The 27,774-nt window shown below is 34.1% G+C and overlaps 1 protein-coding gene across 12 annotated transcripts in view; it reads left to right on the top strand.

The window, feature by feature from the left end:
* USP25 (ubiquitin specific peptidase 25) overlaps window positions 1-27,774 on the top strand; it is a 151,057-nt gene that overhangs the window by 97,370 nt on the left and 25,913 nt on the right. For 8 of the 12 annotated variants that reach the window (XM_078452874.2, XM_078452876.2, XM_060640291.3 and 5 more), the window contains 10 exons: window positions 319-446; window positions 1,067-1,162; window positions 2,481-2,639; window positions 3,227-3,453; window positions 7,025-7,095; window positions 7,773-8,001; window positions 9,515-9,715; window positions 18,834-18,973; window positions 23,430-23,543; window positions 25,518-25,613. In XM_078452874.2, the coding sequence (XP_078309000.2) occupies window positions 319-446; window positions 1,067-1,162; window positions 2,481-2,639; window positions 3,227-3,453; window positions 7,025-7,095; window positions 7,773-8,001; window positions 9,515-9,715; window positions 18,834-18,973; window positions 23,430-23,543; window positions 25,518-25,613 (1,461 nt within the window). Of the gene's footprint in view, window positions 1-318; window positions 447-1,066; window positions 1,163-2,480; window positions 2,640-3,226; window positions 3,454-7,024; window positions 7,096-7,772; window positions 8,002-9,514; window positions 9,716-15,528; window positions 15,670-18,833; window positions 18,974-23,429; window positions 23,544-25,517; window positions 25,614-27,774 lie in introns of those variants that run through there. The other 4 variants (XM_060640294.3, XM_060640293.3, XM_078452875.2 and 1 more) reach the window with 2 other exon arrangements.

Raw genomic sequence — 27,774 nt, 5'->3', positions numbered from 1 at the left:
ACTTAACCTATTGAGTCACCCAGGCAGCCCTTTGTTAGGAATTTTAATGTAAAAAATTATCATGGAAGAAGGAGAGTTGTTAGAAGATTTTTTTTTCTTTCCTGGTTGAGTATTATTCCCATCCTTAGAATTTTCAAGAGGTATGGAAAACTTTTGGGAAGAAGTTGAATTTTAACTAATTTGCATATCTAGTCAAGTATTTGTGATGTCAGCATTGTGATGATACATATAAAAATGCCAGTGATAACACTCTGTGCCTAACATTGTAATGGAGAGAACAAAAAGGTTATAATAAGGTTTTTTGTTATTTTCTTTCAGCATTGGTTTACCAAATTACCACCTGTGTTAACATTTGAATTATCAAGATTTGAATTTAATCAGGCATTGGGAAGACCAGAAAAAATTCACAACAAATTAGAATTTCCTCAAGTTTTATATCTGGACAGGTATCGTTTGTTATACAGCATGACTTAATTTTACAACTGTTTAGTAACCAAGTAAAGAATTATTATTGTGTTTAGAAAAAATTTTTGCTTAATTTCTTTAGAATTAATCATTACTTTTTTGCATAATATGTTGAATACTGTTTGTCAAGGAACGTGGAGTTCTCTTTCTAGTTAGAAAAGTATAGTTACTGGGAATAATGTTATAAGGAAGTTAAAAAATTTATATTTGTATTACAGTTGTCAGAATTTAAAAAAATACTATTTTGTATTGTATAATACTTGATTATAAAATTTTATTTTTAACGTTTATTTATTTTTGAGACAGAGAGAGACAGAGCATGAACAGGGGAGGGGCAGAGAGAGAGGGAGACACAGAATCAGAAGCAGGCTCCAGGCTCTGAGCCATCAGCCCAGAGCCCGACGCGGGGCTCGAACTCACGGAACGTGAGATCGTGACCTGAGCTGAAGTCGGACGCTTAACCGACTGAGCCACCCAGGCACCCCTTGATTGTAAAATTTTAAATGAATGGATCTTCTGTGGTGTTGGCTAGACTTAATATTGTGTCTATTTCCATGATATTTAGAAATGGTAATGTTGTTAATTTTTCTTTTTCCGATAGATATATGCACAGAAACAGAGAAATAACAAGAATTAAGAGGGAAGAAATCAAGAGACTAAAAGATTACCTCACAGTATTACAACAAAGACTAGAAAGGTATTACAGCTTTAAGAAGTTATGAGCTAACTATAGGAAGTCATATTTTTAGTGACTCTCTGAAATCTTTCATTTTAAATTTGCTTTGGGTGACTTATAATTCTAGTAGTAATCATTCTGGACTAATATTTTGCTTGAGTAGTTTAGTTTTGAATTTTGTTAGAAACTAATTTATAGTTGATATTAAAGATTATTTTAGTGTTTAAAATTAAGTATTTTTACTGTCAAGTAGTAATGCTCATGGTACTGAAAAATAGATGCAAAGTTAAACTAATCTTTAAAAAAATCCAAAAAAAAAAAAAAAAAGGACACCTGGCTGGCTCAGTCAGTAGAGCATGTGACTCTTGAACTCTGTATCGTGAGTTTGAGCCCTACATTGGATGAAGAAATTACTTAAAAAAACAAACAAACAAAAGAACAAAGTTAAACTAATCTAAAATTTTCTGCTTGTAGGAGACTAAATATCACTCTTGAGATTTCAATTAAAATGAATGGTGACTGTTTTTCTCCTTAGTATAGGAGATACAAACTCAGATGCCTACTAGGGGCTCATGGAGGCTTTATAAAGAAGGGAAGCAAGTATGTGTATGCTGGTTGGCAAGAGGAGCCTAGAGGTCATATCTCTGTGGAGAGGGAGTGTCTACTGTCTGCACCAGTGGGCGGTGTCACATGTGATACCACGTGTGAATATTTGAGAGCTTCCCAAAAGATGCCAGAATCTGGACAGTCAGAAATGTTCTGTAATTCAGACAAAGTCTACAGACTGAAATGTGGCCTGAGACGTCCCAGTTTGCAACATCAGATTAATCTGTATCTCTTGTTTTAGTGTTAATTTTCAAATTAATAGCCCAAAACTTTTTAAACAAAAATAATATATCATATTTCAATAATTTTTATTTTTTAAATATCAGTAATCATATTAAAAAACAATCAGAGGTAAAAGGTAGGATGATAATATTAGTCACAATCTTAGTCATGAGACCAGATGACAGATCTAAAAATAAAAACAGTCTCAGGATATGAAACTGTCTGTTTTCATTTTCCTATTGGGTTACAACTTAGAGCAGCGTTTAAAATTTATAACAGTATACGGACACATTCAGTTGTAATCAGCTTTGTTTTCCTTAATTTAGAGAACGTTTAAGTTATTTCTTAAATGTATCTTTAGTTTTTACATCTTCATTTGAAAGCAAAATTAATTTCATTGTTGAAAAAGATTTACTGAAGTGTTTTTTATCATGTTTTATAACAATTATTGAAAACAACCAAATGTGCTTTATATACAGCTAAAAGCTTTTGTACACTTTATGGTTAACAGATATTTAAGCTATGGTTCGGGTCCCAAACGATTCCCCTTGGTAGATGTTCTACAGTATGCGTTGGAATTTGCTTCAAGCAAACCTGTTTGTACATCTCCTGTTGATGATATTGATGCTAGTTCCCCACCTAGTGGTTCCGTACCACAGACATTACCAAGGTAAAAAGTTTTCTTTATACAAGGGCCAGCTCTTTCACCTATATTACATAGTAAATAATTGATGCCTTTAAAAAGGTTTTATGAACTGCACATTGTGATTTATTTTAGTAGACTGTAAAAATATTAGAGTCACTTAGAAGATTGCATATTTTCTGGGTGCTTTGTTATTTTACTGTTTCAGTAGATTCTATGGATGTGAATTGAAATTTTTATCTTATCTGTTTCTGTTTGGAATTGTACTTTAGGTTGTTTTGGTATATATTTCCACCTTTTATCCATGAAAATACCGTTAAGTTAGTTTTTTTCTGTAATGTAAGCAGATAAATATTATCTAATTCCAGTATACATAAGATTTATTGACATGATTAAACCATTTCTTCTATAAAGCCACAATTTCATCATTATAATAATGTATTCTTCATATATTGAGATCTCATTGGATATTAAATTAATCCACATATTTCTCTTTTTTAAAGGAGTTTTCTGTTTGAAAATATAAGCCAATTTAATGCGTGTTTGGCGCAATTTTTGTCCAGAGCTTCATTTAGGAAATTTAATAATAAATATTTCATGCTTTAATGATACAGCACAACAGAACAACAGGGAGCCCCTTCTGCGGAACTGCCAAGCACGTCACCTGCACCTCTAGCTGCCGTTTCGTCGAGATCAGGCATACATAAACCGTTCACTCAGTCTCGGATACCTCCAGATCTGCCCATGCATCCAGCACCAAGGCACATCACAGAGGAAGAACTTTCTGTGCTAGAAAGCTGTTTACATCGCTGGAGGACGGAAATAGAAAATGACACCAGAGGTAAGAAGCTTCTCAGGGCATGGTTACTGTCACTTCAGTTGGATATGTATAATGTTAAAATTGAGAAGGGAAATCACTTCTGGATTTCATATGTAAATATTATAAAGTGTTTTTTTTTTTTTTTGTTTAGGAAGTTTTTTTCTATAAGATAAACTAGTCTGTCTACCTGTTTTTCTGATCTTAATATCAGGTTCAGAGAGACCAAAAGATTTTCCCTGGGCTACTTAGTTGATTAATGACATAGCAGATGGTGTGATTTTCTAGTTTAGGGCTCTAAATTTATATCAAACTGGTATTCACAGCAATTCCACTGGTGAAACATCATACAGCATTGGATTTTGTATTTGTCAGTTAGGTCCTTCCCCTAAAGTTTGTGTAATGAGTTAAATTGGTAAAAAAAAAAAAAAAAAAAAAAAAAAAGTTTTTTTTAGGTTTAAGAATTAGAAGTGTGAATTTTAATTTTCAGTATGCTCTAACAGATTTCCAGATATGATCTAATAGCTCAGTGCCTGTCTGTTATGTGTTTTAACTGGCATGTAACAAATTTAGAAAGAAGGACAATGCTCTGTTGGGAGTAGGAGTGTGCACGCGTGCTTGTGGGTATGTGTTGGTGTTAAGTTGCCATCTGGCCTTTCTTGGTAGGAACTCTCCTTTATTCTGAAATTATGTCTTTGCTACTTTACTATTGTTACAATATCCTTTTTCTTTTATTTTAATGAAGTCTTATTAATATTTTATGATAGATTTTATTATACTTTTTTCTTACATGTGAAAATATATGCCATTACCATTACCCAATATTATCCTAATTTTGTTTTTCTATGAAAAAAGAAAAATTGAAGAGCTACTGTTTTATACCAAAAGATTGGAATTATGTTAAACAATCTGGATTGTTGGATTGTAGATGCCCAACTTGCCTCTTTATAGACAATATGTAAAGAGCAGTCCTAATGTAATATAACATAACAATAAGTAGGATATGATTGTTGACTGGCAATTAGCGTTAGTGGCTGTAAACATTTCCCTTTGTATTTGCCATATATAAGGAATTTTTTACACTTCATTTCATTAGTAAACATTTATTGAGCACTGTACTAGGAATTGGATAATTTTCTGCTGGACTTGGCAGATTGTGTTTGTTTTTATAAGATTCCTTTCAAAGGGGTGGAAGCTAGGACGCTTTGACATCAAGGTAGTCATTGAGGAAGGAAAGAAATGAACAGATAGAACCTACTTTTTTAGAGAAACTGACACAGGTGGGTCATTGACGAGGTGAGAGGGAGAGAGGAATTAGGGATGATTCTCTTAGTTTCTAAAACTGGTATGAATAGATAGATGGAATGTACTTTTGAAAAGAGCAAACTGGTGGGAGAGCAGGTCCCTACTTTGGAGGGGGAGATAGGAATATGATGAGTCCGCTTTTGGCCATTTTAAGTTTGAGGAACTTGGGAGACATTCATACGATGAGGTTTTGGACTCTAATACTTAATACTTTGGACCTTAATAATACTGTGGATCGGGTAAGATTTTCCTTGGAATATTTATTTACTTTTATCCCTGTTATTAGCTTTAGCATTATTTTTTAAACTTTGTGTAATATTCCAACATCTGAGTAGGCTATAATTTATTTAATTTCTATATGGATACTCATTGCAAATAGTGCTGGCCCTCTACATACATATTAACACACTTTCATGAGCAGGATATATTCTTAAAAGTGTCATTTCCAGGGGCACCTGGGTGGCTCAGTGGTTAACCCTCCAACTTTGGCTCAGGTTATGATCTTACAGGTAGTGGGTTTGAGCCCCGTGTCAGGCTCTGTACTGATAGCTCAGAGCTTGCAGCCTGCTTTAGATTCTTTGTCTCCCTCTCTTTCTGCCCCTTCCCCTGCTCACACTCTCTCTCTCTTTCTCTCAAAAATAAATAAACATGAAAATAAAATTTTTTTTAAATGTTATTTAGGTCCAAAGTGTGTATATTTCAAATTTTAAATTTTAACTGTTTAAAAAATTTCCCTCCAAAACATTGAAACAGTTTTTATTCCCACTAACTTATGAAAGAGCCTGTTGCCTAACATCCTCCTTACATTCTTCTAACTTTTTAAATTGTGGTAGCCTGAAAGTTGAAAGAATGGTATTTTAGTGTCTTAATTTGCATTTCCTTAATTTTGAGTAAAATCCTATTTTTCTATAAATTTCTCACTTATGACATTTACCCATTTTTTATATTGGACCATTTATCTTTCTCTTACTGCTTAATAGAAACTTTAATGGTATGGGTATTAACTTATTGCCTGTAGTGTATGCTGTGGGTATTATTTTCTCAGTTTGTCTTTGTCATTTGACCTTTTTTATGTTGATTTTGTTTTATTTTTATAAAGTAGTTTTTTTTAAACATTTTCAAGTTTATTTTGAGAGAGAGAGAGAGCACATGTGTGTGCATGCGTGAGCAGTGGGGTTTGGAGGGGCAGAGGGAGAGGGAGAGAGAGAATCCTAATTAGGCTCAGTGCTGTTAGTGCAGAGCCCGATGTAGGGCTTGATCCCGTGAACCATGAAATCATGACCTGCGCTGAAATCAAGAGTTGATTGTTTAACTGACTGAGCTACGCAGGCAACCCTATAATGTAGATTTTTTTAAGTTTGTGGAGAGAGTCTTATCTTTTCCTTTATGGTTACTAGATTTTCTGTCAATCTTAGAAAAAGCTCTTACCCCACTCTGAAGTTATTATTTTTTTGGTAGTCTTTCATGGTTTCTTCCTGATTCTTTGCAACAGCTTCATAGTATAGGGTATACTGTAATTTTATCATTTCCTCATTAACAGATATTTAAGTTGTCTCTAGTTTTTAATTGTTATGGGCAATACAGCTGTGAATAATTTTGTAGAATGGATTTCTCCTGGAAGTAGAGGTAGTAAGTTATTGGGAGGCTCAACACTATTTCCATTAGTGATCATAAATTTATATTCAGTTAATACATATATGTGTATAGAAGGTATGTGGTAATGTTATTTTATTTCAATCCAAAGTTTTCCTATTTTCTATAAATATGTAAGGGACTTTAGATTCAATTTTTTTTTTTAATTTATTAGAGAGAGAGAGAGGGAGAGCACGCGCACAGAGGGAGAAGGCAAAGGGAGAGAGAGAGAGAATATTAAACAGGCTGCACGCTCAGTGTGGAGCCCGACTCAGGGCTCAATCTCACGACTGGGGGATCATGACCTGAGCTGAAAGTGAGTCAGGCGTTTAACCAACTTGAGCCATCCAGGCACCCCTAGATTCAATTTTTATTGGAACTTACCTTGATATATGAACAAGTTTACTTTTATAGTCTTGGCACATTTTGCAAGTGAACCATACTTGTTTGGTTTTTAATTCTACATTCATGCTATATCTTTTAGTAACGAGAGCTGTATTTCATCTTATACAGACTCCAAATAGTGATGGTCTTAAGAATAGTTTTAAGAATTTTTCTTTATTTCTCTAACATATTGGGAGGAAAACCATTAGTCCCTATCTCATGTCTGGTAGAGACGTACTTGATTTAATCATTAAATCACATCTTCTATCCTTAGATTTGCAGGAAAGCATATCAAGAATCCATCGAACAATTGAACTAATGTACTCTGACAAATCTATGATCCAAGTAAGTTAAATTTTGAATTGGTAAATGCTATCAATTATTTACATATTTTTATTTATATTATTAACCTAATTCTTAACCTACTTCTCCTTATATATTTTGTTATGAAATTGCTGATCTTAAAGATTCCATATTAATATTTCCCATATTGAGTTGTATTCTCATACTATATTTGTTATTTATTCTCTTGATTATTTTACAATAAAACCTAGCAAAATTTTTTGGAAGGTCTTAGTATTTAAAAAAAGTAGAAAGGAGAAATTATATGATCGTTAAGGATGTTCAGATTGTGGGGGAAGAATATAGGGCTCAGTTACATTTTAGCTTTTGGTATACGTTACGTAGGCCATGTTGTTAATTCAGTCATCAATTTATAATTGTGAAGATTTAGCCAGATTACACTATATTATATAAAAAATATTCATCATAAGTTCTTTATTTGAAGGAAATACATTTCAAAGTTTTGAAAATCCTATTTATACACATGCTTTACATGTCTTTAGCTTACTTATTTTCCCCTTTTTTCTTTCATAGTTTAATTTTTTCAAAATTTTAATCACAGTTTTGTTAAAAACATATTCTTCTGTGGTATTCTCCATTCAGATAGTTTATGGGTTTCATGGAATGTTGTGTTAATAGCGTACTTAATTGTGATTAAACTCTTCTATTTTCACATTTAGGTTCCTTATCGCTTACATGCTGTTTTAGTTCATGAAGGTCAAGCTAATGCCGGGCACTACTGGGCATACATTTTTGATCATCGTGAAAATAGGTGGATGAAGTACAATGATATTGCTGTGACAAAATCATCATGGGAAGAGCTAGTGAGGGACTCTTTTGGTGGTTATAGAAATGCCAGTGCATACTGTTTAATGTACATAAATGATAAGGCACAATTCTTAATAAAAGGTAAGAACATGAAATATATAAGGTGGTCTATATGTTTTTTCATTTTTTTTTAACGTTTATTTATTATTGAGAGACAGAGAGACGGAGCATGAGCAGGGGAGGGGCAGAGAGGAGGAGACACAGAATCCGAAGCAGGCTCCAAGCTCCAAGCTGTCAGCACAGAGCCCAACACGGGGCTCGAACTCACAAACCGCGAGATCATGACCTGAGCCGAAGTCGGCCGCTCAACCGACTGAGCCACCCAGGCGCCCCTAGGGTGGTCTATATTTTTAAATAAGTAGCCCTTTTATGTGACTCCAGTCTCTAGTATGATCAGTTAAGTAATTGACTCAGAGGGTGATTGGATATCATTAGCAAATGCAGTTGGCCTGTTGTAAATGAGAAACTGGAATTGAAAAGTAATGTGATCACAGTTAACTATTTAGTAACTACTATAAAATGTAAATCTGACCTGTTTCTCCTTGCTAACATCCCTTTAAGGATCACATCATATATTGACTCATATTTAAGCTCCTTAACCTAATATGTTAGGACTGCTTGTCGAACTGCTTGTTGTATTGTCTTTACACCAAATGATTTCACACATTTATATCACTATTTATTTTTATTTTTATTTTTTGGCAGTAATGTTCTTATTTTTTTATTCTTTGTCTAATTTCTGCTCATCTGTCAAGATTCAATTCAAGTGTCACTTGCTCTGCCAAGTTTTTTTTTTTTGACCTCTACCAAAAAATATCTCTCCTTGTGCTTTCATAGCATACCTCGGTCAGGTACTTTTACATGTTTTGGAATTGTATGTTGACATGCCTTTTCCACTTCACTCTGATCTGCTCAGAATCAGGGCCATGTCATACAATGTTTTAATAGTTTTATTTCTTATATTCTAACATAGGCTTTGCGTATAGGAGAAACTTAAAAGGTTTGTTGAAACCAATATAATCAACTTTCCAACACTAGCTAAGCAGTCTACTTACAACTGAAAGCTGAAATATATTTTGTGGTTCAATAACTTTTAAATACGACTTACATAGTGGTTTTTAAATATCTTGCTATATTGATTAGTTTTCAAATTGCATGTAAGTATATTGCTGTACTTAACTGCTTTAGGTGAAAAAGAATTTTAGTTCTATTTTGAGCTTAATAAGGTTATGAGTTATTCTCATTTTGTGATAATTTTTATTTTATAAATAGTCAAACATCTAGTATTTTCTTACAACAGAAAAAGTAGTACTATGTCAATGTTTGAGTAGATGATTTTGACTTTATGTCTTGTTCCATTTTTTTACTCTTTAAATTAAGAAGAAAAAGCTGAAAATATTTCCATAATGGATTATCAGATGTTTGCATCATTGTTTTTCCAAGCATTTGTTTGAGTTTTCTTTTAATTTTTAATATTGATTTCCTAAATGGTAATAATTCATACTTTAAATCCCATTTGAAATGCATCCTATTTTGAGCTTTGCACTTCCTTTAATTCTTAATTTTATATTAGTTTTTGAAATATGATTTTCAGAGGAGTTAAATAAAGAAACTGGGCAGGCTCTTGTTGGAATTGAAACATTACCACCGGATTTAAGAGATTTTGTTGAGGAAGACAACCAGCGATTTGAAAAAGAACTAGAAGAATGGGATGCACAACTTGCCCAGAAAGCTTTGCAGGAAAAACTTCTAGCATCTCAGAAGTTGAGGGAGTCAGAGTCTTCTGTAACAACAGGTTAGTATAGTTTTACTGAAATGTATTTTATTATCAATATGTTTATTACTGATATTTTATTATAATAATAAGATACGTTCTTTTAAAAAGAAAGTATGAAGAAAGAAGCCAGTAAAAATCAACTGAAATTCCATTACTCAGAGATAACCACAGGTAACAGTTTAGCTAAACCCCTTTGCCAGGCAGCACTGTATACACATATATACACACACATCATATATGAGATGATGCTGCTAGCCCTTTCTTTACCTACAACCACTTACTTAGATTGGGCTTGACCTTTGGCCAGAAGCATAGAAAAGCCATGAAACAGACAAGTAATCCATACCTTTTCACTACAGCTATCAGGAGCATGAACTCTAGTAATTTCCCATTTGGACAAAATAACACTATTGGTATATCCATATATATTTTGTGTAGTACTTTAGGTAATATTTTGTGTAATTACACTCTTATTATAGAGCAATCAAGTTTTTTCAGAATTTTTATTTTTATTTTATTTATTTTTAAAGTTTATTTATTTACTTTGAGAGAGAGAGAGTGGTGGGGGACACAGAGAGAGAGGGATAAGAGAGAACCCCAAGAAGGTTCCACACTGTCAGTGTAGAACCTGACATGGGACTCGAACCCACGAACTGTGGGATCATGACCCGAGCCAGCCAATACCAAGAGTCAGATGTTTGACTGAGCCACTCAGGCACCCCTTTTTCAGAATTTTTAAAATTACAAACAAAAAATTAGCTGAAACTGAGTATCTAATTATTTTAAATTAAAATGTGTATAGACCCATAAAATAGAGGTCAATGTATAAAAATATAAATATTTAAAAATATTCTAAAGTTATTAGTTGAAGAAATTAATAAAATATTCAGAGTAAACACAGTAAAAAAGTAAACATGTTCTAGCAAAGTTGAAAATAAAATGTCTTCTGATTTTTTTTTAAAGATTACTTTCATCATCACAGAGTTAATATATTTTAAGGCAACATATTTTCTACTGTGAAAATGTGCTATTTCTCTGTAGTAGTTGGAGAAATCAGAAGAGATAAATGCAGATATTTTTATCAAACTCATTTGTCTCATTTTTTATAATTCTCAGTGGATCTTTTCAAATGACCTTTTTATGCAACATGTATATGTTTTGTGTTTAGTTTTTAAGAACACATTTTAAGTGTTTAATTTCATCTTTTACAGATAGATTTCCATACAGATTACTTAACTGAATTTCAGCATTATCATTTGAACTTTAGAAGAAATTACTCTCTTAATGGAAGATATACAGTACCACAATATGATATTATGAATTATGTAGGCAGATATAGATCTGTCCGGACTTGTTAACTTGTTTTCATATAAATTGAATAGTTGAGTCCTTGATCTTGACGTTAATAGGCATTGATTCAGAAGTTTTAAAAAACCAAGATAATGGTATTATACCAATACCACTTTGCAATGTGGTAAGCTCTACCATGACGCAGGACTATATTTCTTTTCATACTGTAAGAGCCACCGTGTAGGCCACATGAAGGTCTGTGGTTTCACAATAAATCCGTTTCATTTTAGTGACTTTGTCTACTTCAGTAGGAAATGAAATCAGTAGATATCAAGAGGTTTCTGTGCTCAAATCATAGTGTATACATTATAGTTCCTTTCATTTTAGAACCAATTCCATCCCCTTGTGATTTCATCCCTTACCACCCCTTGTCTTCTATACATATCCTTCCCAAACTTCTCCCTGGAACTGACTCCAGTGGAGCTACTTTGTTGTACCTCCATTAGCTTTTCTGCACACCTTTTCCACGTGGCTGTTATTAGTTGGAGAATGTGGCTGCCTAATTGGCATAAGTGATGGTGGTACCTAAGTACTCAGATGTTAAGGTGAATGCATTCATTGGTTAAGCTCTAAGTCTGTTCTTGGCTCACCTGTATTTTGTGGCACCAAAATATTAAATGCTATACAGTCTCCTCTTTGTCTTGTCTCTCACAAGACTAAATTTACAGACTTAATACATTTTATTTCTGTTTAAACTAATACATTTTCTCCATTAATATTCCTGTCTGACTTTGCTCTACCATTTACATTCTCTCTGTATAAAAGGCCACATTTACATGCCCCATACCCTTTATCCTGATGAATATCCCCTACCATATACTTTAAATGCTGTTTAATAATTTCAAAAAATACTAGTAGGTATTGGGCATATATTTTCCTGTCTCTCTTTTTAGTATTAAAAAAAATATGAGAATGCAGATGTATTTCTGAGAGGGATCAGAATAACTAAAATATAAAGAGACACAAATGGTCAGTTTACATATAACTGTTATGGTAATTATCTTCCGGATTGGGTTTTTAGAAAGCTGTGGCAGTACTGCTTCAATTGGAAACATTGAGTTCTCTATAGAGAATTGCTGGAAATACACAGTTTGAGTTAGGAATAGAATGTGCTAAGTCTGTAAATTTGGGGAGTGAGAATATTGTTTCTATTATTGTTTCTATTGGTTTCTATTACTATTATTTTACATATCCTATTAAGAAGTCCATCCTCTTTTGCAGGGTAATTTAACATATCACAATTGAATAAGGGGGCTCATTCATGTTTATTAGAACCACTTATCTCTCCTATCATTAGTAGAGAAATTTTACTTTAATGCCCATGTCATCTTATTTCTTTTCACAGTTTCCAAAGTAATTGCTCAATTTGGTATATTTTCAGCATATCAAAGAGAACCTGTATTTAAATCTCTCAGGTGGACATTAAAATTATGAGTGACTAGTGGAAGTAATACAAGGAAGTCTTGTTCATAGTGATTTTTCTTTTCTCCTTGCAAATCTTTGCAATAAAGCTGTACTGTAAAAGCTATTAAAATCCTATTTCTTCTAAGTGATATTCCAAAGAAGAGTATTAATTTATATAGTATTAATGAAATGAGTATTTGTCCTGCTAACACAGTGACCAAGAAATCCATAGACCTCTCTTCTCTAGTACTATTCCTTGTTTTACTGATGAAACTAGTAATAAATGATGGGACCAAAAATTATTTCGTCCTTTTCATGCTATCTCCTTAAACCTGCTTACTGCAAAGAAAAACTTGCCTGAACACTTACATTTAGAGATCTATTCAGTAGTTCATTACTATGAGTATATATGTCAGAAGTAGCTGGGGAGTTTTCTTGAGTATAAACAGCACACTGCACCTAAGTAAGATCACCTAAGACTTAACTGGGATCAGAATCTCTGAAGGAAGAGTCGAGAATATATATTTTTAAAAAGACCTTCAGATATTTCTGAGACCGTATGCTTGGTTAAACAGTATGGCTCCAGGCTGTATTTATAAAACAGAGAAATTATTTGGAAGGAGAAAAGAGCTTTGCACTTTTACTTGTGTTTCTCCTATCTTCAAGTACTTATTAAGGACTTAGTAAGGACTTCCTTAACAACCTGTATAGCATATCCAGATTTTTTTTAAAGGTAGAAAAATTAAGGTGGTAATGGTTGATATTGGTATGAATTGCATTCCATAACATTTCATAAATTTACCTAGAGGTAGCATGTAGAAATCACTCTGGGACTTTTCTACAGATACAGTCTACAAGTAGAAACAAGCTGATATTTCAGGAAAGTACAGCTGGTTTCTGAGAGTAAGACCTGGTAGAATGAACAATATCCTCATTATTCTCAAGTTCCCTTAAAACAGGGACTGAGTGATTTTCTTATTTATAGCTCCAGAATCTAGCATAATAAATGACATATGGTAGGTGACCCTTGAATGTTTTCTGAATTGAATTCATTTCCTGTGGAGATTCCAATAATGAGTTTCCTACACGTGATACTCATTGTATGGGAATACTAGCATTTTTAAAGTAAAGCCCAAGAAATTATACATTAGAGAAGCAGGCTAAAAATGTGTGGTACAGATGTAGCTCTGTCCTAGGTAAATTTTAGATTTAATTTTGGTTTCTAAGCCTCTACCCCCCACCTTCCCATGATTTTGTTTGTGGTAGCTCCCAGGAATTTGAAGTCTTAAAAGTTTGGTGATTCTATGCAACCAGCCTACCATGGCTCTTTATAGCCTGCTTTGGGGGAATCATTGATTTTAAATACATTTCTAGAAATGAATGGTCTGCATATCTTTGAAATAATCTTCTTTAAATATTTTTCTAAGTGTGAATGTAATAAGCCACTCATCAGTAAGTCAAGGTATTAAATATTTCTTTTTTAAAAAATATTTTTTAAGTTTATTTTGAGAGAGAGCACGTGTGTGCACGTGAGCAGGGAGGGGTAGAGAGAGAGGGAGAGGGAGAATTCCAAGCAGGCTCCATGTTCTTAGGGTAGAGCCCAACGTGAGGCTCAGTTTCACAAACCGTGAGATCATGAACTGAGCCAAGATCAAGAGTTGGATGCTTGACCAACAGAGAGCCACCAGGAGCCCCTATTAAATATTTCTGAAAGATATGAGATGTTGCTCCTTTTTTTTTTTTTTTTTTTTTTTTAGTAGTGATTTAAGAGCAGATCCTTATGCTATAACAGAAAGCCAACTGGTTATCAAGTTAGCTCTCCTGTTAAAAATTTGAAGAGGATAACCAGGAAATACACATAAACGGAATACTCCCAAGCCTTCCCAATCCCTTACTCACTGTGAATGAAGGTGGACCAAAGGAACAGGCTTAGAGTACTCTTAGAGTGTTGGGCCTTCTCTAATGTCTGAAAAGGTGAGTGAAGCCCCTACATTTTGAACATAGAGCATGAGTAGAAAATCTGTTATGTGGAGGATAACCATTTAAAAATCTCAGTGAAGTACCCACAAGACAAATACACGATTTGAGAGATACTTTGGGTACAGGGATATTATATACCTCCATAGAGAACTGGTAATCACCAGCTGTATTCCAAATTGAAGTCTGAACAATAATATTAAACTGAGGGACCAGTTAGTATATAAAGTGTCAGAACACAGATAAAGAAAACAACGTGGTCTCTATTAATTAAGTTCCTACCATTTATACAGGCCAGCTGTGAGGACGCTTTTGTAGAGTTACAGGAAGAACAAAAAGCACTGTATGTATTTACATACACACAAAGCCAAACTCTTTGTCCTGTTGTTTTTAACAACGAAGTGGAAATTGCCTGTATGTGCAGTAGGTGAAATATGAGTGGTATGAACCCTCCATATGGTATAACCACTGAACATTATATTGACACAAAAAAATGTTTGTTACGTTACGCTAAAAGCAGTATATTCAGAATAATTCCTTTTGTTTATAAAATATGGGTAAGTAAAGTCTGAAAATATATAAACTAAAATATTAATAGCACTTATCTCTGGGTAGTGAAAGAATTTCTAATTTTCCTCATTTTGGTTATGCTAGGAAACATGTTTTTTTATTCTTCTGGTTTGACAAAACAAAGCCAAAACCTTTCTGCTTTTTTATAAGGACCCTGTATTTGACTCCCTTGTAATTCTTCCACATCTGTTTCTCTGTGAATACTTTGTTTCATATAAACAGATTATTTCCCATTACTTTTGCTTGAGGGGAACTTTCTTATGGCATTTCTTATGAAGTATCCTTCATTTAAAAAATATCCTCTGAGAGTCCGTATTCTTGAAATTTTGCCCATTCTTCAAGGCTTTCCTCATATCCCAAAGTCTATGAATCCCCCTAATGTTATACCTGTAGCAATAATTATCTTTCTTCCTCTTAATCCCAACTACTCTCACTACCACATTTATGTTGTACCTATATTTTGATTTGTTTACCAATGTAAAGGCTCATTAATAGCAAGGATTTTATTAATCTTTTATCTGTTCTTACAGTGGCTTTGCATATGCTAGTCCTTCAGCCTGGAATCTTCTTTCTCATCTCCCAGGATAATCTGCTCTACAAATCCTTCAAGATTCAGCTCATTTGGCATTTCTTCTAGGAAATCTTTCTTAACATGCAGCATCATCCCAAGTGTGTGTATTGGGCCCACAGTGTTTCTATAGCACCTCGTGCATAACTCTGTTATTGCATTTAATACTTTGTATTGTAATGGGGTATATATTAATCTAATTTTACTGAGAGTTCCTTAAAGCGAGTGAATTTTAGGTCAACTTTCTTTTTCATTGCTGATATCTAGCACAGTACTGTAAAATGGCAGAGGGTCAAACATACTGGATGAAGTTTGGTTTTTGTTTCCAAACTCCTGGATGTCAAATCCTTATAGGTTCATCCACTGTTACTACAGTGCCACTCAAATGTAAGTTCCCGGGAAGATATGTAGAGGAGGATAAATTCTAGAAGAAATAGTACTATGTGATATTTAGGCAAGATCATTCATCATTATTCATAAGGTTTTTGAACTCAAATCCCCATATGGAAGGAAATCTTGACCCTGGGGACCTAAGATATATTTGACTATGTTGATCACATAAAAGTACTTTTGTTTTTAACAACTTATTTTGTGTAGACTGTCCATGTTTCACTTTAGACCAGTGTCAGAGCAGGTGGATTTCTTGGCCCTCACTGCATCCTCCTCTCAGCTGGAGGTGTACCCTAAGATTTTCTTTACCTTATCCATCATACAGGGCACTGAAAGAACATTGCAGTGCAAGGTCAGGAGATGCAGAAATAGTCAAATATGTATTTGACTTCTTTAAACTTCCCTTCTGTCACACACATTGTAAGCATTCCTTCCTGTAGTTTTCCTTGTCGTAGTGTCATTTCACCTATATCAGCCTGGTTCCTCCTGCCAGGAACTTAGAGTCATCTTCCGCCTCCAACCTTTATGTCCAAAATACATCTTCAGTTTACCAGTTCTCTCTGTCTCTGTTGTCCAGAAACACCGTCATCTCTTGCTCTTATTGCTCTGGTACCTTCTAGTACTTTCACTGACTTCTAGTTTTACTTTCCTCTCTCATCCACTCTTCACATTGTAGCCAGGATTATTTTTTTTAAACTTGCCGCTTTGCCATTATATTTAAAACATTTATTCACTTCCTTTTATCCTCAAAACTTTTATTAGACTTGAAGGCCCTTACGATTTTTGCCTTTGTCCTCTCTGCCATATATCTCCTATTATACTGTAGCCCAGCCACACTGACCTTCTTTCAGATCATCCTTCCATCAAGGAATGGGATGATCAACCCATTATCCTTCAGCTGAAAAGTTTATTTCATATTCCATAATCTAAGTTATCACTCCCCCATTTTATTCCTAGAATGTATTGTAATATCGTCACAGATCATATGTGTGATTCTTTTGATTAATGACTTTCTCCAGAGCCTGACTCTAAACTTCATGAGAGGACAGACTGGCTGCTTTTTTCACACTTTGAGTCTCACTATCTAGCCTAGTGCCTGGCACATAGTTAAATGCTTAATTAAAATGTATTGGATGGATGGAGTACCATGCATATATGTTGAAATTATAGTATTTCTTTTTGAATAATATTTCATTTTGAGAGTTTTTTTTTTTTAATCAAATATTGGAAAGGATGACAGTAGCCCTATTGTGTCCCACCAGTTGGTTGAGGAAGGGCTCACTTAACCAATGCAAGTAACATTGTAGAACATTTTAGTGTACTTTCTTGTATACTCCTTGCATCCTTGTATAGAAGGATACTCCTTGTATCCATTATTTATTAATTCATTTGTTCCATTAAGGTATTGTATGCTTTTTATGCTAGGTTTTGAAGAAATAGCAATACAAAAATGAGATAGTGTCTCTCCTCTTGAGATTCTCAGGGTCTAGCAGGGTATATGGGCTTGAAATGAGAACAGTAGTAATTAAGTCATAATTGGGGTAAAGTGCTACTAAAAGAAAGAATAAGTTACTTGAGAGCAGTGGTTCTCATTTGAGAGTGACTTTGCCCCCCAGGGGACATTTGACAAACTGAAGACATTTCTGGTTGTCACACCTGGGAGGACCGTGCCACTTGCATCTAGTGGGTAGATGTCATGGTGCACAGTAGATCTACATGCCACCTAGATGCATCTAGATGCCTCAGTGCACAGGACAACCCTTCGCACCAAAGAATCACAGTGAACCTCAATGTAATAGGTGCCAAAGCTGAGACACCCAGCTCTAGAAGTGGTGTAATCAGGAATACTTGAAGTGGTATTTAAACAAAAAGACACATAGACGTTCTTAGATGCAGGAGTGAGAGTGGAGAGTGGGTGAATGTACAGGCAGAGGGAAGAAAATGTGGAAAGATCTGAAGGTTGAAAGGAAAACCTCTTTGGTGTATTAAACTCCCTTTTTGAACAGAGAGCAAAAGTCACAAAGTTCTGTTGGAGAGAGAGGCAGAGACCCACTTACATGAAGCACTTTGTGGATATTCAGAGTACATTGCTGCATTGGTGGATTTGGGGCTCAGAACCTGGATGATAGATAAAACTTTGAGAGTTCTTCGCAGGGATAACATTTAAAGTCTTTTTTTTTTTTTTAATATTTATTCATTTTTGAGAGATAGAGCATGAGCTGGGGAAGGGCAGAGATAGAGGGAGACAGCTGTCAGCACAGAGCCCAACGTGGGGCCCGAACCCACAAATTGCGAGATCACGACCTGAGACAAAGTCAGATGCTTAACCGACTGGGCCACCCAGGCACCCTTCAAAGTCTTGATTTTATATTGATTTCAGTTTGCTAGGTTGTAATGGTTTTTCCTATGACAACACTCAGTTACCAGGACAGGTTCAGAAAAGATAGCAGGTAGGGTTCATTCAAGGTTAGGGTTTTGTCAGGTGTGAAAAAGGATTCTGTGGCCAGAGAAACAGCTGTGTTTCCTATGGAAATTCAGACCAGGATTCTTATATAAACTAAATCCCACCCCACCCCCCCCCCCCGCTTTTTTTTTCGTTTTGGTAGAATGTTACTGATTTTCCAAAATGAGATTGCTATGAATTTCTAACCATAGACTATGATACAATGAGTATTTTCTCTAGTCATTGACTACTCTTCAACCTGAATTTGGAGGGGTTATAAATTCTGGGGTAGGTGCTATATGTTTAGTGATACATTAAATAAAAGTAAAATTAATTACTGTATAACTTTGAATTAGAAATAAATAACAGATTCATCTTAGTACAGGCTCTCTGTGACTTGTATTAGATATACAACTGATTCTTTTCTTATGAAGCACAAGCAGGAGAAGCAGAATATCTAGAGCAGCCATCAAGAAGTGATTTCTCAAAGCACTTGAAAGAAGAAACTATTCGAATAATTACCAAGGCATCACATGAGCATGAAGATAAAAGTCCTGAAACAGTTTTGCAGTCGGTAAGAACTTTTCTTTTAGCTCTCTGAACATGGCCATCTTCATGACATTTCCTGCAGTGTAATGGAGAGCTTCCTGCATGGGAGTCAGGAAAAGGAGGCCAGAGGGCAACTCTGCCCTTAAAGGGATCAGGGGCTGTGGGTGGTACCTAACCCCCTAGGCTGTATTTTCCTCACCTGTAATTTTTTTTTTTTTTATTAAAGATTTTTTTAAGCTTATTTGTTTATTTTGAGGGAGAGAGAAAGTGGGAAGGTGCAGAGAGAGAGAGAGAAAGAGAGAGAGGGAATCCCAAGCAGGCCCCACAGCCCCACACTGTCAGCACAGAGCCCAGCGTGGCTCTCCAGAGCCTCAAGAACTGTGAGATCATGACCTGATCTGTAATCCAAGAGTTGGATGCTTAACTGACTGAGCCACCAAGCCCCCCTAAAGCTGTAATTTTCTAAATAGCTTTTTTTTAAACTAAAGTTCTGTCTTCCTTTTAGAGAATTATAAAAAATCATAATTATAGACTGTTGATCATTTGATTTGGAACTTAAAAAGAAAAGTATAAAATTTAGCATTATTTCTTTTTTTCCCTCACCCCTCCCTCCATCTTTGGTCTTCATACATTGAAATAGTTGGGAATGTAAGGTAATAATTTTCATTGTTTCATGGAATATGTTTAATAGTAAAGTACTAGATATTCTAGGTTAGAGTATTATTAGCAGGATAAATGTGATATTGCAGTGTGGCTTATGCATATTTCAGTAGTGTCCTATACAAAATTGTCATTATAACCCTCCTGTATTGTGGCTCTCAAGTATGTCTTTTTATAGCAATAAATTGAGTACACTGGTATTATACTGTGTTTTCAGTAAATATGACATTCTGAGAGATGTTATTTCAAGAATTTTCTACTACAAAAACGTTCGGTTGTTGTAGTTACTTATTTTTTTAATACGTGAGCGAAGCAGCTGTGATGCAGGTTTCATGATAGCTAATTTTAGTATTTGTAGATTAGCCTCCAAGAGAAGTAACGGGAACAGGGCATATAATTTTTCAACACACAGTTTTCTATTTAGTGAACTTAATCTCAGCAATAACCTGCTAATTACAATGAGGTCTTTAATATGATAGGACCTTGATTAACCAAAATGTTCAATTAATAAGGTATGTTAATTATGTTTCGATAAATGAAATAATCAAATTACTTTTTTATTTCATTCCCTGTTTGAAAAAATTTTACTATATATTATTTTGCTATAAAAATGTATTAACATAGATTTTTTTTAATATTATTATTCTAAATTTTGCAAATCCCCTGGAGATTCTAAATGAGCTTTGATGAACCCCTGCTAACTCTATAGCACTCCTGGAAAATGCTTCTTGCAATGGATCTGGGATGTCTCACCTCTTGGGTCCTGGTAGAAGAGGAAGACGTAGGGAGGTAAAAAGGGCAGAGAAGTAGATACAAGGGAGAAATATTTTTGTCTGATATAAAAATGTAATTTGCTTGGCCCTTTGCTAATTAGGAATTTTATTTGTTAAAGCCTACATTATAGTTAATAAGTATCCTCCTTTTAACTGTAATCAAAAAGCCAAAAGTAGTATTTAGCTTAATATAGAAACGTGATTTTTTTTTAGTTTGGCTAATCATGTGTAACATAAATTTGCAGAAACCAGCACTTAAATTTTGTTACTTTGTCAAATTAAGTTACTAATACAGATATCATCTTACAAGCCTACAACCTACTGCTTCGTTCTACTTGAGAGAGGAGGATAGCACTGAGAGAGTATGATAGAGAGCTAGCGTAAATATTTTTCCATTTGGCTTATCTTCTGGAGTAGTACCAACAGTTGGCCCCAGTTGTTTGTATAAATCCTGCAACATGTCTAGGAATATGTTAATCATGGCTATCTGAAGGATTTTGTTCTTGGTCTCATGATTAGTTGCTTAGGATCATAGTAACCACCTCCTGGTTTTTCTCATTTAAAGGTATACATATGTTAGAAACTAAATTGTATAGATGAAAAGAGTGTTTAAACTTTAGGATTAGATAGTCCTGGGTTTTTTAATATGGTTTTAATTCTCACTAACTAGGCAAACTTAAATAAGGTGCTTAATTTTTCTAAACCTGTTTGCTTTTACATAAAATGGACATGATTGTGGGATTAGATAGGATTATTTTTTGAGGGAGCCTAGCATGTAGTGTAAGTACTAAGCAGCTGTTAGTTTCTTTTTGTTGCTTAAATACTAACCATTTCACAAATATACAATATATTAAGTTCCAATCTTAGTTGAAGAATTCTCTGGAAAGCATAGTCCTAGAAACCATAGAGAGATGTTTCCTAAGTGTTCACACTGCTTACTTTTTATAAGAATGCCTTTAATTTTAAGTGGAATATTTTAGGAAATTTGAAAAATACAGAAAAGTATACTTTAAGAAAGCAATCTTTGTAGTCCCACTTTTCATAGCTATAATCACTGTTAATATTTTAGTATGCTCTTTTTCATTCTTATTTTTATGTACAGGTTTGGGATTTTTTTTTTTTTTCCTGAGGTACTACTGCATGTAAAATTTTGTATATATCTTGCCTTGTCTTCTTTTAATATTTAACACTGTAACATAGCCATTTCCCCATGTTAAAAATTTTGTAAAAAACATTTAATGGTTGGGTGTTATTCCATTGAGTGATTAAATTCTTATTTACACACCCATTCCCCCATTGTATATTTGTTTCTACTTTTGCATTATTACAAATAGGCTGTTACAAATGAAACTTATTCTGTATTTCAGTTTATTTCTTTAGAATACATTCCCCATAGTTGAATTACTAGGTTAAAAGATAGGAGCATATTAAGGGGATCAAGGAAATTGTAGTTATATAGCTTCCTAAAAGCCCTTTCATGAGAAACCACTTTTTTAAAAAATCCACTTAATGGATTTCAGGCAATTAATAAAAGTCTTTGTATTTTAATTATTTTTGGAACTTCTATTAACTGAAGAACTTATTAACTCCTTTCAAGTTTAGCCTTTGTTAAGGTGTTTTTATAGGGTCTGACAATAGTAGAAAAAGATAAATACACATGTACTTTACTTTAATGAACCCTCATATTCTTTATATGGAAAAATTTTTTGGTGCTTTAGGGTACCTAGACTTGATGAATAATACAAAAGAATTATTATATTCACCCAAAGTTTTTTCCCTTTTTCAACTTGCACCCGTATAACTTGTCAGTATGATGCTGTTGAAACTCTTGTGTGGTAACTGAAAAGGTTTATAAAACATCTTTTCCTAAGTGCAACTGTTTTTGTTTTTTTTTTTTTCCAAAGGCAATATGTTTTTTTATAAGGAGTAGTATTCTAAGTAATATTCCCAGTTGCTACTTGCCTTACCTTTATATTCTTTCTTCTTAAAATAGTATTGTTTTAGATTAGTTTGATTGTGAGAAATTTTATGCCAGTGTCTAGACAGATCGCCTAATTTACCTGCTTAAATTTCACTCTTAGGAAGAGAGACCTAGCACAATTATTCTTCTTTCATATGCTAAACGGATTAAAAATCCTTAATTAAATGTCATGGGCTAATAAGCATATCTCTCTAGGTATGTATGACAGTAATATTGGGTTATTCTATTCAAATATAAGCACTTTAAAGCAATATAATATAATATTGGTAATACTTGTCATTATAGAACCACTAATGTGTATCAGGTATTGCATTAGCTGAATATTATCTCTCGTGATCACAACTATGCAGGTTGGTTATTTCCTCTTGAAAAGTTGAGGACTCAAAATAAGGAAACCTTTTCTAGATGTGTTATGTTTAAAAATAGCATTTCTTTTAAAAGGAACAATATCAGTCTTGGCCATTAGTTTTTGTTTTATTGTTTAAACTCTTTTTGCATATGTACTTAGACTCTTAGACTCTTAGAATTCCTTAGACTCTTCTATATAAATATATCGTACAAGTCTCTCATAGACTTTACAGAGTGAGTTAAACCCAGTAGAGTATGGATATTAATTGGATATACACTTACTTATTAGAAAGGTAGAGCCGTAAGAAAGAAAACCTATAAATTCTCTGGGTTCAGAGGAGGTAATGTCTTATTTTGATGAAGTTATCAGTAAAGGATTTATGGAATTATTAGAATTTAAAAAAACAAAAGCTTCAGCTATAACTTATAGATAACAGTAGGAACTACAACTCTAGTATTTGTTATTTTTAAGGATTTGGTATCCTTGTAGAAATGCTTTGTGGAAAAAAAAAATTTAGTGGTTGAGATGTAAAAGGAAAGCTATAGATCTTGTATTATTACTTGATTAATGCATTCACTTTTAATGTTGGTGTTAGGTGGTCATTTCATACTAAGCAAATGCAGGTGTTTTTAAAAGATTCGTGAATCTCTGCCCTTTAACACTTGTTACTTCCATTGTTCTCTTTTCTAATGTTCATACTAATAATTTTTTTCTGCAGAAACCTGAAAATACCACAAGCCAACCACCTTCTAACCAGCAAATTGTAGAGGTGGCGATTCCTCATGTAGGGAAATTCATGATTGAGTCAAAGGAGGGGGGTTATGATGACGAGGTACCTTTGTTATGGATGTCTGCACTGTTCTTACTTACGTTTAGCTATTTAATACACATACTTGGGGCATGCATGCACCTTCACCTTTATGTCTATTGCTGCATAACATACAGCTTACCCACCCGTGATCTGAAATTACCTTACCAACTGCTAACAACTTTGAATTTCAAATGAAAGTTTAAGTAGAAAGCTTACAGAATTTGTCAAAAGGATAATTTTATGTTTCCAGAGTTAATTCTTTATGTAGACATATATGATCAGTTTATTCTCAGAGTGATAGCTATCAATAAGGTTTGTTTCACTGAATAGCAAAAATTTGAATATTTAAAAAATAAGTTTTTCCTATTTCACTTGAATTATGTATTATAATACTTTACCCACCATTTCCTGCCTAAAGATCCTACAGCATGATTGAAAATAGATAGTGGATATTTTTGTTTCTGCAACCTCCATATGAATGTGAAGTGAGTGATTCATCATTTCTCAATGCTTACCAGTGCTTTATACACTGTGGCAACTCCATTTTATCTCTTCACTCTTAGTTCTTTCTCATCTACTTAGTTTCCCAAATTATAAAGAGGCAGTTTTGCTTTCTGTAATATGGTTCTTGAGACTCCAGATGAAAATGTGCTATTGTCCTTATCCTATCAGATCCCCCCAGCTTTTCACTTTTTTCTTAAACCTCTTACATTCGATCTTTTTTTTTATATTTGAGAGAAGGGCCAGTGAAGTTGTTTCTGAATAGTAACACAGGGAAGACCTTGAATTCTATCATTTATTAGCTTTTACTGGCATGGATGAGAATTTAATATATATTAAATAGTTTTTTCCAAGTAACTTTTTCAACTTACTCCAAAGTTACAATTAAGCTGTTAAATAGGAATTAATCACCAAAATCAGAGGTGTCACAAAGACATTAATATTTCTGTGCCAGTGTAAGAGACCATGGGCCATGAGGAAAATGAGAATCTGGTTTGTGAGATAGGAACTGGTCAGAAGGATTTTCTGAAGCAGATGTTAGATATATTGTGACTCTGAGTGTATAATCAAACCATTATATGAATCAAAGGTTACGGATGCAATCTCTTGATTGCGCTAATACAATAGCTTCCTAGTTCCTTGAGTTGTTTCATTTTGCAGGTATTTTAAAATGTAAACAGCTAAGAATGATAAACAATTATAAAAACAAAGAAACACTTAAGTATTTACCAGTTAATAGCAGTACACTGTTCCAGTTAACCATTTTATTACCATGTTGGTGCTTGAAAGTTATGGAAACTGGCATGTTTTTAATACAAATGTTAATTTATTGATCGAGTACCTGAGTGCTTATTTTAGGGTGAGCCTTCTGGTATTTTAAAAAAGTAGAATTGTGATTAATCATTTAACACTATGTTTTGTGCAAATGCTTATGCTGTTGGCAGAGATGCATTGTGTTTTGTTTTTGTAATTGATTGGAGTGACAGTTTAACAGTGCATGTACCTCGGAACTTAAAGTCATGTGGATACAGGGCTGCAGCTTATAGACATTTAGGTTGTAGAATTATGCAGGGGTGCCCAGCCCAAAGGCAGAAGTGGAAGTGAAATTGAGCTCATGCTGAGCTCCTCAAACCTTAAAGAAGAGGCACTTTTTAAAATAAAAACTGTTGCTTGTTCTAAGTGGTTCTCAGAGAGCAGCACATTTTTTAAATTTGTCAAGAGGAGGTGCCTTTTTAAAATTCTTCAGTTCAGAGAGGGTGCCTCTGTGCAGTTTGCACAAAGGCACCCTGTGGAGCTAGCTGTGGCCCTGTATGGATGCTTTTGAAAGATACTTAACGTGCATACTGGATCATATTTGCTATAAAATATGCAGTGGTTGATTTATAAATAGTAAAAAAACAAAGGACTTTTAACTTGCATGTAAAGAAATTTGTTTTTATTTTTTACTTTTATGTTAACCATTCAAAAACTCTTACTTTAAATTCCTTGTGGCAGATCATGATGACACCGAACATGCAAGGTATTATCATGGCGATAGGTAAATCCAGGAATGTATATGACAGGTGTGGCCCTGAAGCAGGGTTCTTTAAGGTACAATTAACATTTTCATTTAATTTTTTTTATTTATTTTTTAATTCTTAAACTATTTTATTTTCTTGAATTAAATTTGATTTCCTATATAGTGTCTCTTTTCCTGCCTTAGCCATGGCTACCTGATGATCTGAGGGTTTCTTTTATACATGAATCTAGGACTGATTCTTTCTGTTTGTTTGTTTTTGGTAACCCAGATAATTTAACAACAACAAAAAAGGCATTTTACTTGGGTTACCCTAATAGTGCACCTCTGGTTTATTAGCAGAAATTTCAATTGTGTTTTTATTCTAAGGGAATAAAAGGAATTAAGCAAAAACAGGAACTGAGTAACTGATTCCGGTATTGTTTATTTTCTTCTCATTTGTAATACTCTTGCAGGGTTATTTACCTCATTACCTGGGTTTTGTTGTCTCCCGGCTTCAAAGAATGAAGAGATGAAAAATAAAATGAGCAGCAGGCAAAGTTTATTAGAGTGTAACGAAGTAACAATAGTAGGAAAGCTCTCTTTACAGAGAGGAGGCATTCGAAGGTCAATACCCAGGACTGTATGTAGGCAAGCGTCTTTGTTTTTTAAGGTTTTGGTCCTTCTGTTCCTTCTCAGGCTGTACCCTTACTGGCTTGATAACTCTAGGTGCTGGGTTGTCCATTCCTGATTGGCTCGACTCCACTGTGTGAGGCGTCAGACTGTGGGCCTACTGTCTCTCGTAGAACATAAGTTGAATGGTTTACTTTTTTTAGTTCGGTATTTTGAGTGTCAAATTCCTGAGGGAAACCTGAGGGGGAGTAGGTGGTATCTGTTACATTCTTAAGAGGAACCTTACATAAGCCCGAGAGGGTTCCCTGTGGTCAGAAGCTCCCAGCATTGTTCCAAAATAGGTGTTTTCCTCAGGTTCTAACCATCCCCCTCTGCCTATTTTATCCTCTTCTCCCTATCATAATCCTATTAGTCAGTATTCTAATATTTTTTTTCTAAATTTCACTATCATTTGATATTAAACTGCTTTCTTCATTTGGTTGTTTTAAAAATTATTTGTTCATTTATTTTTGTTTCTTATTCACTTATGTTTTCTTCAGCTTTAATTTTTGATGTCCTTGTCATTTCAAGACATGTGAGTCCATCAAGCAGTTGCATTATTCTGTGACCACATCTTTTTTTCCCTCTAATATCAGATCTTTATGGTGTTTTGATTACAGTATTATTGGTTTTATTTTTTTGAAAGATGAAAACACTGTATGTTTTGCCATTTTGATTTACCAAAAATTTCAAGTTTTTTTCACTTTTTGCCCTTTTTTGTGTTTTTTTTCTAAAAGTAACAGCAGTTTGCTACAAGAACCTGTATGCTCCCTTATTTGACCTTAAAAATCTAAAATTTTTCCTTAATTTTCTATACTCTTCCCTCATCCAACTCAGTCTCCAAAAAGTTGCTTATTTTCACTATTTCTTTCATTCTATTGTACAAAAAAAAGGCCTTGTGCATAGTAGCTTTATATCAATAAACACTTTTGAGCTTGTTAGGATTAGAGTGACCAGCCATCTTGGTGTACCCAGGGCTAAGGAGATTTCTGGAATATAGGATTTTAAGTGCTAAACCACAGACTGGTCCCAGGGTGAGTTGATCACTCTATTAAGATCTATAAGAAAGGTTGAAAACTGCTGCTATTGAAAAAAAAAAAAAATCAAAACTTTATGTTTAAAAATTCACCTCTATTTTCAGGTAGTCCGTATTTTCTTTGCTTAAAATGCACTGAATGTATGTCTTCTAGAGTTTTTATCTATTTCTCATGGGAAAACTATCTGTCATTTACAGTAACATTGTCATTTTTTGGTCAAGTTGGGTAGGTATCTTTATGTTGAATTGTAAATCTCACTGCTTTTAGTTTAATACCTGCACATATTTTAAAGAGCCAGCTAATTATATACACTACAAACAGCAGTCACACTGCACCGTTACTCCCACCATGGTAACAGCTTCCAGTTATTTTATCTACTACTTTTGGCATGAATTCCACGTCTTTAAGAAAACATACATGCTTGTATTTCTGTGATTCTTAGTTTACACGTTTCCTGTTGAATTTCTTATTTATAGGATATGAACAATGTGCTCTCCTCACACACACAGACACGCGCGCGTGTGCATGTAAAATTTCGTCATTTTGA

Source organism: Panthera onca, chromosome C2, assembly GCF_046562875.1.
Source record: "Panthera onca isolate mPanOnc1 chromosome C2, mPanOnc1 haplotype 2, whole genome shotgun sequence".
NCBI classification, from domain to species: domain Eukaryota; kingdom Metazoa; phylum Chordata; class Mammalia; order Carnivora; family Felidae; genus Panthera; species Panthera onca.
Note: the sequence above shows the minus strand (reverse complement) of the source record. Positions and strands in the feature narration are given on the sequence as shown.